This window comes from Gambusia affinis, linkage group LG20, assembly GCF_019740435.1.
Source record: "Gambusia affinis linkage group LG20, SWU_Gaff_1.0, whole genome shotgun sequence".
In the NCBI taxonomy this organism is placed as follows: domain Eukaryota; kingdom Metazoa; phylum Chordata; class Actinopteri; order Cyprinodontiformes; family Poeciliidae; genus Gambusia; species Gambusia affinis.
Genome location: NC_057887.1, coordinates 13,730,693 through 13,746,572, shown reverse-complemented (window position 1 = coordinate 13,746,572; position 15,880 = coordinate 13,730,693). Strand labels below are relative to the sequence as shown.

Genomic DNA, 15,880 nt, shown 5'->3' with positions numbered 1-15,880 from the left:
AGAAAGTGGTTGATTTTATCCTCTTTTTCACTTTGAAGTGGAGTAAATCGACTCCAGGATCCAGTAGCTCTAAAGGTTCAGCACACTTTGTCCTCTTTGTAAAACAGATTTCAAAATGGGAATCTGCAGTGTGTGTCTGTTTTGTTTTTGTTCTCATTAAGCCAGGTCAAAATGGTCCTCATTAGACCAAAATGATTTCTAGAGAAGCACAAATGCAGGTTTCTTGGCCTTTTCTAAGTTTTAGACTTTGTTTTTGGCCTAACAGTACATTTAAACTGACTGCAGGCTCTCTCGCAGAGCTTTAACCCAGTTTCAGGGTAAAAAGGTAAAAATTAAAATGGAACACAACCAGGCAAATACTAGATACAATGTCACTCTAACTGACAGTTCAATGTTGTGAAGCAATAATGAATCTGTTTGCCAGTTGAAATAACTTCAAAACCCTCCATAAATGTAACAAAAACAAATTACATAAAAAAAAAAAGTAGCAAAAGATTACAAAACAGTATCGCATAGATTCTTGAGTGTCTGGGTGAGTTGCCTCTGCTTTTCCTCAAAGTGCTGAAATGTAAATACCCAAGGCAGCAACACAAGAAGCTCTGCAACGGAGTGGAGTGAAACTAAAGAAGGCGAAAAGAACTCTGCTAAGCCACAAGAGGGCGCTACGTCATTGATATGCCGTCAAAGTGTTTAGTTGTGGAAACAGGTTTTCTAAAATAAAAATGTTTAATGTCTGAACAAAATATGCATAATAAACACTTTACAAAAGAAATATATAGTTCAATCCATATTTTCTCAGACTTTACAGGTTAATTTCCCAGGATCTAAAGGTTAGTTGTTAGTTTTTTTTTTTTTTGCAACTTACTAGAAACTTTAAAAACATCACTATCTCTCTTGCAATTTTCAGATACTTTTTTTTAATTTACAGATTAATATCCCGGAATTTAAAGAATTTCCCCCCTCCATAAATATAAATAACATTTCTGGATACATTCCTAGAATTTAACATTTACTTCACCAGAACTTTTTTACTTTTTCTAAATAGTATACATTTAAGGTTACCATTCCAGGACTTACACATCCCTTCTTTAATCTATACGTTGCTTTCCCCTAATTTACAGATTGTGTTCTTTGAATTTATGGGTAACAGTCCAGTAACTCCCTATTTACCTTCACAGAACTCATATTATTTTTTTCTATATCAAACCAGTTACATTTCTTTAGTTTTCAAGTTACTTTTTCCTGGACTTACACATTATTTCCATAATTTCTTGAAATGTATATATTACTTTTCCATAACTTACTGATTGCTTTTATAGAACCTGAAACTAGCATGTTACTTTACTGCAACTTGTAAACTCAGTTTAAATATATCAGAAGCTCAACTGGATATTAATTTACTGTACAGTGATGTTATCATTACTCTAGTGCAGGGAATCCTAAATGAAAATGTTTTTTTTTTCCATATTTAATATGCAATAAGCCAGTTCCAAAGGTAAATAAACCCTTTCAATGATACGTACTAGTGCATGTTTTGATTAATTTCATAATCTAGTTATTATATTATTATATTAATAATTTATAAGATGACCTTAAAGCTAAAAAAAAACCTGAGTCTGCTCAAACAAAGAGATTTATTGCAACCAGAAGCCCTTTAACTTTATTTTTTCTTTAAATTACAATTTGTATATTTCACAGAAACGCTTTTTTTAAAAATAAGAGTGGAAATAATTCAATGCAAAACCAAAAAAAACATCCTCAAAGTAGAAGTAAGTACAACAATATTTTTATAAAATAGAATGAGAACTTGCAAAACCTGCAAAACTGAAGCTTTGACTTTTGGAGTTTACTCCAGGGACAACAAGGCAGCAAAATTTACTGTGAACAAGACTCACATTCAACTTTGTTTTACATTTTTTTAAAAGGTGTTTAATGGTAAAATATTCCTTGTTTTTCTCACAGACTAAACTTAGGAAATTCCTTGGTGTTGAATTTTGAAGGCAAAACGTGAAACACCAGTTAAGGTTTTGGTCTAAGAGACAAAGCATAAAAAGCTGCGCAGTGCCAGCGGTAGAAAAGTGATCACCCTACGAAAGCTTATCAGTGCTTTTGTGATGCGTATGTTTTTAATATGACTGCTTACTGCTACACTGTCATTCTCTTTTAGTGCATATCACGCAGAAATTAAAGACTTTGAAAAGAAGAGTCCAATGGTTTTACTAGCATTTGTGACCTTATTTCATCATGTTAATGTTGGGCTAAATTCAGAGTTCTCCTTCAAAGCTTCGTCTTATACAGTTCCAAAAATTTCTAAACTCGTCTTTCAATACACCTCGTTCCTTTACAGCCATGTTAAGGTAAGAAAACAAATGTAAAATCTATAAATTATTAACTACGAACATTCAACACTAAAAAAACAAAAACAAACAAAAAAAAAAACGATTTTGATCCCGTTATCAATATGAAAATATTTTTGTTTAGAAACACTTTCCAATGTGAAGGTATCAAAGAATGCACTTCTTGTAATGTGTCATAGTGTACTTGACAAAACATATGAAAATGTATTCACTTCATCATACAAGCTCACACCATATTTGCGCTATGGGAGTGTTCTAAAATCAAAAGCATCGGCACGGTTTCTATCCGTTCGTCAGACATTCATCCTGAATTGTCAAAGTGAAAACTCAACGGCCAAAAAGATTTTTGGGAGGAAACAATCTAAGGAGTGCGCTAAAAGAAGCATCGACAAAGCCAAAATCATTGAGTCCCTTGAATTTGAACAGACATTGCACCATATTTTAGAATCTAAGAATTTATTTCATGTTCACCTGAAGTTTATTAGTTAAAACGTACCTAGTGTCTTAAATTATTTCTAGGGTTTATTTTTTTAACTGGCTATTTTCTCTAACCAGAGAAGAGAGTTTACATTTCAACACCTTCTAAAGAAATTGGGTCTGGTCAGTAAGAAGCAGAAACGTTTGGATAATATTTACCCATAAGTGTCTATCAGTTCCAAATTCGCCTGCAAATGATCACAACAAAATTGGAACCGACAAAAAAAAAAAAAAAAAAAAAAATCGCAACTTGAATTATTTTTGATACATTCAAATTTGCAAGTGTGAACTTATTTTCTTCTTTAAATGGAAAAATACTGCATGCATTTAATCTGAATAAGCAGCAGTTTTGCATAAGCAGGATTTCCTTGCTGACAAAAAATAATTATGATATTTTTGCTGTAAGTGAGAAACTCTGGCTGCGGATGTGTTAGAAGATCAACATCCTGCTGTTTTTATTAAATACAATTTCCTCTCAATCAACAAGTCTGCATCTTTTAAGATTATTTTTCTACTTTGTCTTTTATGTGTTAAATATCAACTTAGACGGTTCCTAAAATCTTACCAGAGATACTAATCATATTGATAACAGCTGTAACAGAAGGAAAATATTCGGAAAAATATCAATTCTAGTTTACCACTTTAGTGAAGCAAAATATTTACTTCACTAAAATGGGAAACCAATCAATTCTTTGGGTCACGAATACAGAAATGTAAACAAAAAACACTCATAACTTGTGTTTAACAGAATCTTCTTATTAAAACATATCTGATGAACTGCGCTCAAATATAAACAAGCAAAAATTTGGACGGTGGATAGGCAAAATCGTTAGAACTGGATAGAATGGATAAAGTATCTCTGATCATTCATGGATTAAAGTAACTAGAAACAATAATATATAAATTTGTGTTAAAGTTGTAGATTCAAGCTTTTCCAATCATAGGTTACACTAAGGCTCTCAACTAACAAGCTTGAATAAATAAAACAGAACATTTCCTTAAAGAACATAAAATTAGTAAGTGCCTTTGTTCCCTATCTCACAGTTGTTGTTTTTTAAGTTACATTAAGGCTGTTTTTATTACAGCATATGACCACAAACATTTGCTGAACACATTTCACAAATATTTGGCCATTACATGTTCATAGCAGATGTTGGTGGAGAGTCACCAAGGCAAAATTTTGGATGGAGCCCTATCACAATGCTTGTTTATCTTCTTCCTTGATCATTCCTCATACTTTACTTCCAAATACTTGTGAGCTTATATCAGAATGACCTGTATGTTTCTCCTGTTCCTAGCTGTCTATTGTTGCTGATGTATCGCTGCTTTAAGAAGCAGAGGCTGATAAAAGTGAGAAAAACAGTAAACGGTCAGTAAACTACTTCTAAGACATTACTCTGCCTTGGATCCTTTGTCTCTGGATGGATCCTTTACGTAGCTGTTGTAAAAGAAGGACGCAAACAGCACCAGATAGCTGAGATACATGAGTGTGCCCCATGTGATGTTCTCCATGTTGGAGGGACAGTGCACTTCATGCATCCACATGTACACTAAGCCTAGCACAGCCAGGCCCATTACCATCTGGAGGATCTGGGCCGTAGTGATAATCATGGCGAGTGGCCGGGGCACCCGCAGTCCAGCTGCCCGGGCTGCATAATATGTGTACATGATGGAGTGAACCATGTAGTTCATGGTCATGAACCAGCCGCCGCCCGCCACCAGGTCCTTGTAGGAGAACCAGGAGTAAAGCAGCACGGTGATGTGGTGGTACCAGTGCAGGAAGATGAGGCGCTGCTTTCGCAGGATGATGAACGCTGTGTCTCCTGGGTGAGTTGGGAAAGAGAATCTGATCTGTATTTTCAAAAATGTGATTTAAAGATTATTTAACGTTTCTTTCACAATTTAGATCGTTTTATCTATGAAAGCCTAATGGACACATTTATACATTTGATTCTATAAAAATGGCGATTTTGTTAAAGTGTCTCAAAGGATTTACTGTCGTCATGTCTTCTTTGTAAAGTGCTTTTCTCTTTAAAAGTTTTTCTAAAAAACCCGGTATATTTTATTTTTACTTATATGCTTTATGAAATCAAAATGTAAACAAATATAATTTGATGTCTTTTCCATTTTATATTTTCTTTACTCACAAGATTAGTTCCATAGTTGCACAATGGGAAGTGAAATTTGTCCACCCTGTGCTAGTTTTAAGTTTTAGCTAATTTACAAAGAGAGCGAAAGTGTCAACCAAATTTATTTTATTTTTTAATATATACAACATAATGAATGCATTTTTATCACATCATGTGCATTTTTTATGTTCAACAGTAGGTAGAGTGCACAGTTAGTGCAAATAGAGTCATTTTTATCTGGTCTGTACAGAAAAAAATGTTTTAAGCCAATCATTTTCTGACCAAAAAAAACGTGTCAGTTAACTTAATTTTCAAAATAAACCTATTACTGCAACACAATGGTAAGAGACATATTTCACAACTAGTTCTAGTGACTAATTTGCGAGAAAGGAAATTGGGTTAAATTACCACTAAAACTAAAGTATTTCAAGTAATTCCTCTGTGTTCTATTGTTTATCTTTCTTAATCTATTTATACAACTCTATTTAAACTTGATAAAAATGTAAAAAATAAATAAATCAGACTTTCATAATTTAAACTAAACATCTCAGCCATGGCTTTCCAATTCCAGTCCCTTTAAAAAAGAAACATCCTCCAGTTCTGAGCAGTGGGAAAGCGACTACGTCCTTCCTGCTTGCAGCTGAGGAAACATTCTTCATTTCACTCCTGCACTAAAACAATTTTCTCACTGCCTGAGCATTTAGCTCTTTTTCTATAGATCAGTCGGCGCCATCTGACAGACAGATTCTCTTTGGAGATGTTCAGAGCCAGGCATTATGAGCATTATGAATTTCCTAATTTGAGGACAGTACAGGTTTATTCTATTCTACAATATTGTAATATGTGTTATTCTCCTGCTCTCTGAACTCCTGAATAAATGCTGATATTTTCATTTTGGAACTGGTTCATACCATTATGTTGCTCAACCTCAAATTGACCAACTAGCACCAGGCAGGGCATTAAGAATATAAAAACAAGAATATAATCCAGCTTCAAACAAAACATTTGAAAATAAACAGAGGGAGTCTTACCGAGCTCAGGGGCCTTGCTAATAGCAAAAGCGTAGGACCAGAACTTGGTGATGGGTGCATTATAGAAACTATTGTCACACACGGACTGTTTGAAGCCGCTCTTCGTGATAATGTGCATCATGTATTTCCCAGTCCTGACCGCTCCAATAATACTGAATTGTGAAGAAAGAATAAGAAAAAAAGGACATTTTAATATTTTAATGAATACATAAACTTTAATAGACCACAAAACTCAGAATTACTCTTCAATATGACATAAATAAACTGTGAAGAAAACTGCACCACTCTGCAGTGGTGCAGTTTGCCTTAAACTGCACCACTCTGCAGTTTTCTTCACAGGTGTAAGAAATAATCAACCTAAACATTGTAAATATTCTATTTGATGAAAATGCTTTGTAAAGAAACAATCTGAGAGAGCAGGAAAATAAACAGAGAATCTTGGATGTTTAACTGTCTTATGGCAGCAACTGTGTTGATGAGTAAAAGCTTTCAGTTCACCGCAGAGCAAGTTGGACTCACCTGAAAATGGCGAGGCTCAGCGACCACAATGCCAAAGGTCGACGCAGGTTCAGCTTCGGCCTTTCCCTCATAAAGTGTCGGCCTCCGAACACGAGCGCAGCATACAGGCCACAAAATATGAATGACTTGCTCCTGTAAAGAGGAAACAGGCGGTAAGCTCCCAGGCCTCTGCAAAACTCCAAACAATGTAACACACTCGACATGCTAAAATACACAGGGTTGCTGTGATTGTTTAGCATGTGAGTGAATGATTTTAAATGATTTTAGTTTTTTTATTGGCCGTTACCCATCAAATAAGTCACTTAAAAGTCTGATACCGCGTTCACTCCCTTCAGTAAATGGGCCTCAGCAAAAGAGCTAAACTGTCCTAGTGTTATTCATTAAGCCACTGTAGGAGAAAAAATATGCTTTAAAAAAAAAAAATACTTTACAAATAAAAATCTGAAAAATTGTGGCTTTTTATGCATTTACACCCTTAATTTAAGACACCTAAATACAAACCAGTGCACCTATTTGCCTTAAGAATGTACCAATTAATTAGAGTTAGACTGTTCAAATTAATTACAGTCTTTATTTGCTTTCAGTGAAGAACTCAGAGGTTTGTTAGAGAACATAGTGAACAAACGGCCTCAGAAAGATTAAGGAGCACAGCAGACAAGGGAGAGATAAAGTTGTGGAGAAAATTAAAGCAGAGTTAGGTGAAAACTCTCCTTGTTTACTTCTTAAACAAGGAGAGCGTTTAAGAAGTAGTCAAGAAGCATAACTTTGAAGGAGCTGCAGAGATTTACAGCACTGATGGGAAATCTGCTGATTACACAACTAGTACACCCCCACATTACAAATTTAATCTTAAAATCTCATGGTCTATTGTTAGTTCCACTCATCTGAAGGATTGGAACTGAATATACGGCAAAGTAAATCTGTTAGATCACCTTCCAGGAGGACAATAACCTTAAGCAAACAGCCAGAGCAATGGCGTAGTCACGTGTTAGACTGGCCTAGCCAAAGTTCAGACATAAAACCAATATATAATGCTTTGAATTACTTCAACTTAATCAATGTTCACAGACTCTCTTCATCAGTCTGACTAAGTTTGAGGTATTTTGCAAGGAAAAATTGGAAAGATAAGATATACTCCAAAAGACTTTCAGTACTTATTATGTTGGTCTATCGCATACAATCTCCACAAAATACATGTAACTTTGTTCAGAATGTGGCCATAGGGATAGCAGTGTCTTGAAAAGAACACCTAATCCAGAAAATCAAACATTTACCTGATCCACGGTTTAATATTCACATGAACGAAGTAAGTTTTAACGATCAGTGTATTTTTAACCTGGACTGATATCCAAAGGGCCTCAGACAATCAACAGATGAAGTCATTTTTGCTTCATAGTTCTGCTTTTTTGACCTACACAAGCCAACTGTTATGCAAGAGGAATCTGACACAGTTACTGTCAGGTGATACCAAATAATCAGAAAGTGGTTGATTAATGTAGTTTTTTAGCACTCTAAATGATTTTTCTTTTGTTTTGTAACAAGATATAGTATTTACCCGGTGGCCCAACAAAAATCATTAGAAAATTTAAGGAAATTCACATTTTCACTCCTGAATACTGAAGATTGCTATGAGTAAGACAGAATTAATAGCATACACTTGATCAAAAGTGCAAATAAACAATTTATTATCTCTGTACTATTTTGTCTATTACTATGTTGTATAAGCAGGGTAGCCATATTGGATTTCAAAGTCTAGACTTTTGGTAATCAGTATTCATGAGTAAACATATTGAAAGTGTCTGAATGAGTCTGGGGCAAAAACAAAGTTTGAACCTTTACACATTCTGTCAAATTCAAACCACAAACATCATTGTATCTCATTGGGATTTAAAGTGGTAGACCAAGGCAAACTATTTTTTATACATATATAATTGTGAAGCAGGAACCTTTTCCAATGAGTTACTGAAGCAACATCTTGAAAAGGTCTTTCACCTGCTGAAAAATGCAAGAGAAAGAAAAGTTTTGTGTACCTGAGAAACACCTTCTTAATCTTGCAACAATCTTCTGGGCTACTATCTACTTCAAAAATGCAGCCAAACCTGAGACTGACAGGTTCATCTGTGGGTTCACCCCACCTTCTCAAATAACTTCTGCAAGGATCTTATTAAAGCCTGGGGAGTGAGGAGCAGGAATGTCACAATCATTTAGAACTTGATATTATCGATACTAGAAAAATGAATTAATCATAGATATTCATTTGCAGCAAAATCCGTAAGCTGACGCATTCTCATTTTCCCAAATTGTCGCACTTTTTTTCCAACAAATATATATGAATTGAAAGAAAAATGGAAGGATACATCTTAATCAGAGGTACATGTTTCCATAAAAGGACATTAACACTTGGTCTACTGGTTTAGCAAACAGGAAAGAAGCACTTTTAAATTATTTATTTTTAAATTAGGGCTATCCTAATTCAGCTCTTACTCTAGCCCCTAATTAAAGAAGCTTAATGTTCAGGATTAATATTGTTATTAATCCTGTGCCTTCAAAAAACTTTTTGCTTAGTATTGAAAACAGTATTGAGTAATTTTTTGGAGTATCGTTATCAAATTTCTTCAGAAACATAGTCGCAGCTGCATCACACCTGAGGACAAGGAACAAACTGATAAAGGAGACGCCTTTGTGTTGTTCAGGTGATACGCAGATGCTGGAGGTGAGGAATGCTGCACAACCAAATAATTCAAAAGATGTAGTCGTTGCACCCAGATAGGTAACAAGGAAGAACGCTAGCTGAGCCCTTTGAAAGTATTCACACTATTGTTTTACATTCTGCCACATGAAAGTCACTAACTTCTTTGGATTTTGTGACTGCAAATTAGAAAGAAATTGAGATATTGTTTTAACACTTTTTATAAACAAACCATGCCCTTGCTTTTGTAATCCTGCCACCTGAGAGAGAACGGTTCAATGCAACTACAGCTGCAAATTGGGTGTATGTTTAGGACTGCTGTCAAGGAAGGTGAACCGTCACCTCAGTCTCAGGTTATACGCAGGCTCCGATTCTTGTCTTCCTGAATTACCCTTTATCTAACCATCAATCTTTCCATCAATTCTGGGTAGATGCCCAGTTTTTCTTAAAGAAAATAGTTTCCACAGCATGATGCTGCCACCCCCATGTTTTATAGAGGTAATGGTATGTTAAATGTAATTTGCAGTTTTAATTGTTTGCCACTTTTTATGCAGGTCAAAAATTTACTTTGTGGTCTCCCCTGATTATGGCATGTTTATCCTTTTGTTTGTACTTTTGTTTGTAGTGGACTGTAGTGCACAGTCCACTACAAGCCTGTCCCATAAGGCTTGTAGTGGACTGCAGTCTTGTGGCTTTTTCTCATCAGCCTTTCTTCTTGGCTGTCTACCACAGAGTCCTGATTTGTGGAGATATCCAGTCAACAGATGCCCCCCCATCTGATCTGAGGATTTCTGTGCTGCTTTTGGTGATGGCAGCACCTCCCTGTGATGCTTTTCTGATCAGAGTTCTCCATCCAATTTGACCGAGTCTCTTTATGTGCAAACTCTACAGATTCATACCACACTGAAAGTATGGTTTAGGTTTGTGTTTGTAATTTTTTTAATATCATGTATTTTTGTCTTCCCTATTAGATAAATAAAAGTTTAGGCTTTGGCTACAGCATAACAAAATGTTAAAAAGTTTAAGGTGTGTTGAGTAATACTTTGCATCCTTGAAACCCTTTTGAAAAGGAAGTGCCAAAAATTAAAATGCCCCGCCTTTAAAACGAATTTGTAATTGTAAAGTACGAAATGTTACCTATTTTAAAAAGGTAACAGCAGACAATTCTGATGTTTTATCTTATTTACGATAGTTTTAAATGCACTCACCAGTTTTCTTGCATCCATTCCAGAGCTCGAGTTTCATCGAAACGTCGCTCAAAATCAAAAAGATTCAGTTCGCTCTCGTTCATTTTCTTCCGGAGTTTGAAGTTTCTGGATTATTTTATCGACGGGAGAGGGAATTAATATATTCTCCAGAACTATAGCGGCTACTGAAAGCTACAATGTGATTGCTGCAGCTTTTTCCGGCTTCCAGGTAAGTCCTGAGAAGGAGGAAAGACGCGATGTGCTCGAATGGAGTGTCCCGCTGTCACTTTTCTCGACGCGGAAAAAGCTAGCTCGAGGATAACTAGCCGTTTCCGGTTCAGACTTTCACAATAAAATAGGTGTCACAGTGCTGTTTCAAAAATCAAAAAGGAAAAAGAGACAAAGGAAAAGAATTGATATCGGATTATTTTTTTTTTTTACATCATTACACTTACTCGAACAGGAAAATTCTACATAATCTTATCTTAATATGTGTAACACGAGAACATACAACAGTGCCATGAACTTCACTCTGATGATCACAAGAAATTTCTCCATATATAGCATATACATATGTGTGTGTGTGTGTTTGTCTAAGTTTTTCATCTTTTTGTTTGTTAGCCATCTTTCATACAGCATGTGGTGTTGGCTTTATTCTTCATTCTTTCGATCTACAAAAGACAATCCCTGCCTGTACATACCTGCTCATCTTATCTTTATTGTCTTTTTTATAGTGCAGTCGTCTTATCTGCCTTTAAACTGAACTCACGCACTGGTATGCTCTTTGTTTCAAGCACATTTATAAGAAAAGTTTGAGTAGATCTCAAGTTTCATAATGTATTGTATCTGGGCATCTTAATTAAGCGCAGTATGCAGAAGTCAGGTGGTTAGACCAGTTTACAGAGGTTTGTAAAATTACTTTGTCGTACTTAAATTTTGCATGGCTAAAATGAAAGGTTCCTCATTTGCCAATTTGAACTATTAGAACTGTCAATTGTTCAAATAGATAAAATCAAATAATTAAAAACCTTTCCATTTTTATACTTAACATGTGCATAATTTTGGTCATTCATCTGAGGAATTCCTGAAAAATTAAACAGACAAGAAACAAAACCTTAAAGAGGTTCAGAAAGTAACTTCAAAAGGTTTGGTGAATATGTTGTTAATTTAGTGTAACCAGACAGTGCAAAAAAACTGTTCAGAAACAGGATCCATTTTACTTCTGTTTTCTTGAACACTTTCCTTTTAACTTCCGTGAATGCTTGACTTTCCCATATGTTAGTTTCTCCTACAAGCAGATTAAACAATTTTGTTTTAGAACCTCTGTCCAATTTGTCAGGATTCAGGTTGGAGTGAGGGTTCTTTTCAGAGACGAGCTATGCGGAGGAGTTTGACAGCTTGATGCACCTGCTAGGGATTCCGGTAATTGGCGGCTGCCTTCTTAAGAAGCGGTGGAACCACCAGCCATCGCTCGATGGTTCCCACTTGTTGACCGTGATCACGTTCCTGGAGCCGAGCCTGGATCTTCACTGGTTGGGTGCGTCTCGCTGGTTGATTCCACCAAGCCGTTCCGAATCGCTGCTGTTCCGGACTCCGAACCTACCTGGACCCTCGTTCCCTTTCTGAAGTCCTTCCTTTCCTGAACAATCTTAACTGATTGAAGACAACCCTTTTGCAGAAAAGTCTGTTCCTTTGTGCGCACCTGCATGTGGGCAAGGAAACTAAAATCCAGCATGACACAATTAAGCAACAATCAAAGCACCCATTTCTCTTTTATGTTTAACATTTGTTGTCTATATCAGTTTATAAATTAGTTTACACACTTGTATAAAATATAAATTTATAGCAATCCTCACTGCACATTTGTTGTTTTATTTGCATTACATGGCCTTTGACTCTTCTCTTTTCACATGTAACGTCCTCTCATCTCCTGTCACTTTGGCTCAAATAACATTCTAAGGCTTTATAAAATGTCACCTTTCCCCTGAGATAGATTACATTTTCATGTTTTTCCTAATAATCTAAGAGCTTTATATGAAGAAACAGATTCAGTTTTATTTTACTCTTTTTTTTCTTTATTTTTTTTGTTCCATTGTCCTGTAGAGAGAACAAAGCTCCATTACACATTTCAATAGACTTTTGTTGTTCGTATTTATTCCACTGATCCCTCTGCATTCTTTAAATATTAAAATGAGTAAAATGAGGTTAAAAATATTAGTAAAATGTATATTAAGAATACAAATGGAGAAATAGTGGGATAAAGGAAGCAATATGCCAGATTTTATTATAGCATCCAAAGAAAAGTTGGAGAATTTAGGAAATGTAACAACATAGATGAACATCATACAAGGGAAATTTACAAGGTAGAAGGGTGATACTGGCCTCATTAGAAAACACGACGGTAGAGGGACAGTGATAAATTATGATAACACGCCAGTTTTTGAGCTGATGTCAAAGTGTTGATATGTGCAGTATATAGGGCAGTTTCATTTTGCATCGTGGGGCTCTGATTATTGTTTTTACGCTTAGCAATGGCAAGCTGGTGTCTGCTCTCTACAGAATTCAGGTTCAGGATTTTTTTTGTGTTCGGCATCGATGGAAGAACCCTCTTAAGATGGAGAACGAGGCACCGAGGCACGTGAAACAGGAGCCCACTTGTTTCACGGGTCTGTCACTTAAACTCACTGTGAGGCTGCCGTGCTTGCATATGTTTCTTGTTTTTATCCGTGTTCAGGACAGAAGAGAAGAGAGAGAAAAGAAAGCAAAAGAACAGAGAGCAGGCATAGATGTTCTTTTTTTGTTGATGGAGGAGAAACGGAGCAGATCTACTGAGTGAAGTTGTAAAAAAAAAATCAAACAAATCCTAAACAAGCAGATGTTGTGTAAGAGTTGGAGAGTCCAGAGTCAGAGAACATCCTTTTTTTGTTCACTTTTTTCTCTTTTTCCGATTTTTATGTTTGTTACGGTTCGTTATTTTGTTTTTTTGTTTAGAACAGTTCCGTTTAAAGGTTTGGGATGGAGCCTGAGGCGGGTGGTTGGAAACACTCGGCTCATAATGGGAAGGCTCAGATGATGCCGTACTGGGCCAGCTCGTGCAGCTCCAGGTGGTTGAAGGCTTCCCAGGGGCAGATGACGGTGATATCTGGGGATAGAGGTGGAAATGTGAAGTTGCTTAGGCACTTTCTCAATTGCTGAAATGTTCTGCATTTTAAGTCTTACTGTAAACTCACCTGTGCCCAAGCCCTCCATGCCAGGAATGTCATCTCCAAAGCTAAAAGAACACCATAGATTACACCTCAAAATATTCATTAATTTTTTTCTTTTTGTAAGACCTGAAGGAGAAAAAGCTTCAGTCGAGACGTACCCTTGAATTCCTTTCTTTGGAGGCTTACTCTTGAACTGTCGGGTCTGCCGCTGCTTGAACTTGGGCGGGCCCTTGCGAGGAGTGGCAGGGCCTCCGGTTACACGGGTGGCTGATTTGATTTCAGCTTTGGGTGGCTCAAGATTCATTTTGAGCACTCCGAAAGGACGTGCGCAGGTAAGTCTTTGGGTTTCTCAGAAGTGAAGCTGTCGTGATGAAATCTGTGGAAGTAAAGCTCATGTTACGATTTGACAAAAAGTGTCACCTCGGTCTTCTTTCCTGCCTCCAAGTCCAGTTTGATTTGATGTAAGATTTACTGTCACCTCTGTCTGACATTATCAGCTCTAATCCTCTTATAGATCTGACGCTTTCCTGTAACTGAAAGTCCTTGGGGGTCCATGCTGCAGCCTGTCCACCAAAGATGACCCAATTTCCTCTAATCCCTGGCTCAAGTTAAGATGTTCTAACCCTCTACATTTCAAGCAGGGTGCACTCATGTAATCCTGTTAAAACAAGGATGACTGGCAGGAATTGCTGAGCTGTGCACTGAGGGTCTAATCGAACAATCTGTCCCCGTTACAATGACTGACCAACCGTACATAATTTACAAATTATGTAAAGATACATAATTTGTATCTTTACAATCCATAAAATTTTTTAATAACTGGAGAAAACATTAAAATTTCCACATTATCTTCTGTCTATCCATCCATCCATCCATTTTCTAATCACCCTTTGTCCCTAATGGGGCCGGGAGGGTTGCTGGTGTCTATCTCCAGCTACGTTCCGGGCGAGAAGCGGGGTTCACCCTGGACAGGTCGCCAGTCTGTCGCAGATCTTCTGTCTATAAATTTTCTAATAAAACGTCCAGTTTATTAGACTTATTAATTAAGTTTGCTTGATTTATTTCATGTGTGTTGCACCAGTTCAGAAGAGAGGTCAACCTAAGACACTTTACAATAAAAACAAGTTAAATTTATTCCAAACCTAAAATATATATAATTCAAACCAATGAAATTCAAAGACAAAAATGGTTTAAAATGAAATGAGCTACATTACAATTCAAACCTAATTACGACACAGAAAAAAAAGTACAATTACATTTATTACATCAGCTGGTAAAATAAGATTGTTTTCTTAAAGTCTGACATTTTCATAAATTATCTGCAAATAAGAAATAAATGCAACTTCCATTCATCTGCAGATCATCCCGTTTTCTATGCATAATAAATCCACCTGACTTCCAATGTACTCACCAACTGATTGATTGAAGCACAGCCAAACGAGTGGATGTGGGTGCAGCACTGCTCAGTCTAGCAGATGAGTGGACTTCTATGCTAGGTTCGCTGTGAGGGCTAGTTTGGACCTCAGGGCCTTTTATAACCCGACTCCAGCAGGCGATTATGAAGGTGCCGCCTCCAAACTCTTATGACAACATATCAATTGATTGGGCTTGAGGCAAACTGAATTTTTCAGGGTTCAAATATATTTTAATCTTAGTGCAGTTTTGATTGCTTTTGTGAATTTTCATGTTACTTTGTACATTGAATATGTAATGACTTTAACCAAACATTTCTACCTCTTGTTACTGAAGAGTACTGTTGTGCCCATTTTTGATACAGACTGCCTAAAAGAGGATCCTCTACAGTCAAGAAATATGTTGAAACTTTGTTGTTTCTGGATTATGTTATCATTTCATAATTTTCCAATTTTAAGGCATGAAGTGTTTTTTTTTTTTTATGGCTTTCTCCCATTTTCACACACTGTTATATTTCGTAGGAAATTTTATAAAACTTTAAGTTCCAGAAATGTCACCAAAGGTCTCTAGAAATGTCATGTCAACACTTGGAAGGTAATTAAACTACTGACTGAAGACAATGAGAATGCAGGACAAGATAACACAGGCCAGATTATGTTCATGCAGATTATCAATGTCACAGGAAGACTCCTAAAGCTGTCAGAATCTTCCCTGGCTGTTAGCAATGCAATTCTCCAACATCTGCTATGTTTATAAAGAAAGTTTTCCCAACCAAACTGGTATTGTGACTTTAAAAGCAGTAACTCATTTAGGAAAAAGTTTCATCTCCTACCCTAAGAAATACTCAACAATTTAGACAGACTGAGAGGTCG

At 36.3% G+C, this 15,880-nt stretch overlaps 2 protein-coding genes across 2 annotated transcripts; both read right to left on the bottom strand.

Annotated features, from left to right (window-relative positions):
* Window positions 1-1,637: 1,637 nt before the first annotated feature.
* On the bottom strand, window positions 1,638-10,714 carry LOC122823771 (elongation of very long chain fatty acids protein 6-like). Its single transcript, XM_044103741.1, has 4 exons — window positions 10,411-10,714; window positions 6,514-6,645; window positions 5,995-6,146; window positions 1,638-4,657 (listed from the first exon to the last, which is right to left on the bottom strand). Exons 1-4 carry the CDS (start codon window positions 10,491-10,493, stop codon window positions 4,227-4,229), a joined length of 798 nt encoding a protein of 265 aa, XP_043959676.1. The 5' UTR covers window positions 10,494-10,714; the 3' UTR covers window positions 1,638-4,226.
* Window positions 10,715-12,441: 1,727 nt separating this feature from the next.
* Window positions 12,442-15,101, bottom strand: pde6gb (phosphodiesterase 6G, cGMP-specific, rod, gamma, paralog b). The gene is made up of 4 exons (XM_044103740.1): window positions 15,007-15,101; window positions 13,754-13,971; window positions 13,620-13,660; window positions 12,442-13,531 (listed from the first exon to the last, which is right to left on the bottom strand). The coding sequence occupies exons 2-4, from the start codon at window positions 13,897-13,899 to the stop codon at window positions 13,455-13,457; spliced, it is 264 nt and encodes an 87-aa protein (XP_043959675.1). The 5' UTR covers window positions 13,900-13,971; window positions 15,007-15,101; the 3' UTR covers window positions 12,442-13,454.
* Window positions 15,102-15,880: the final 779 nt, after the last annotated feature.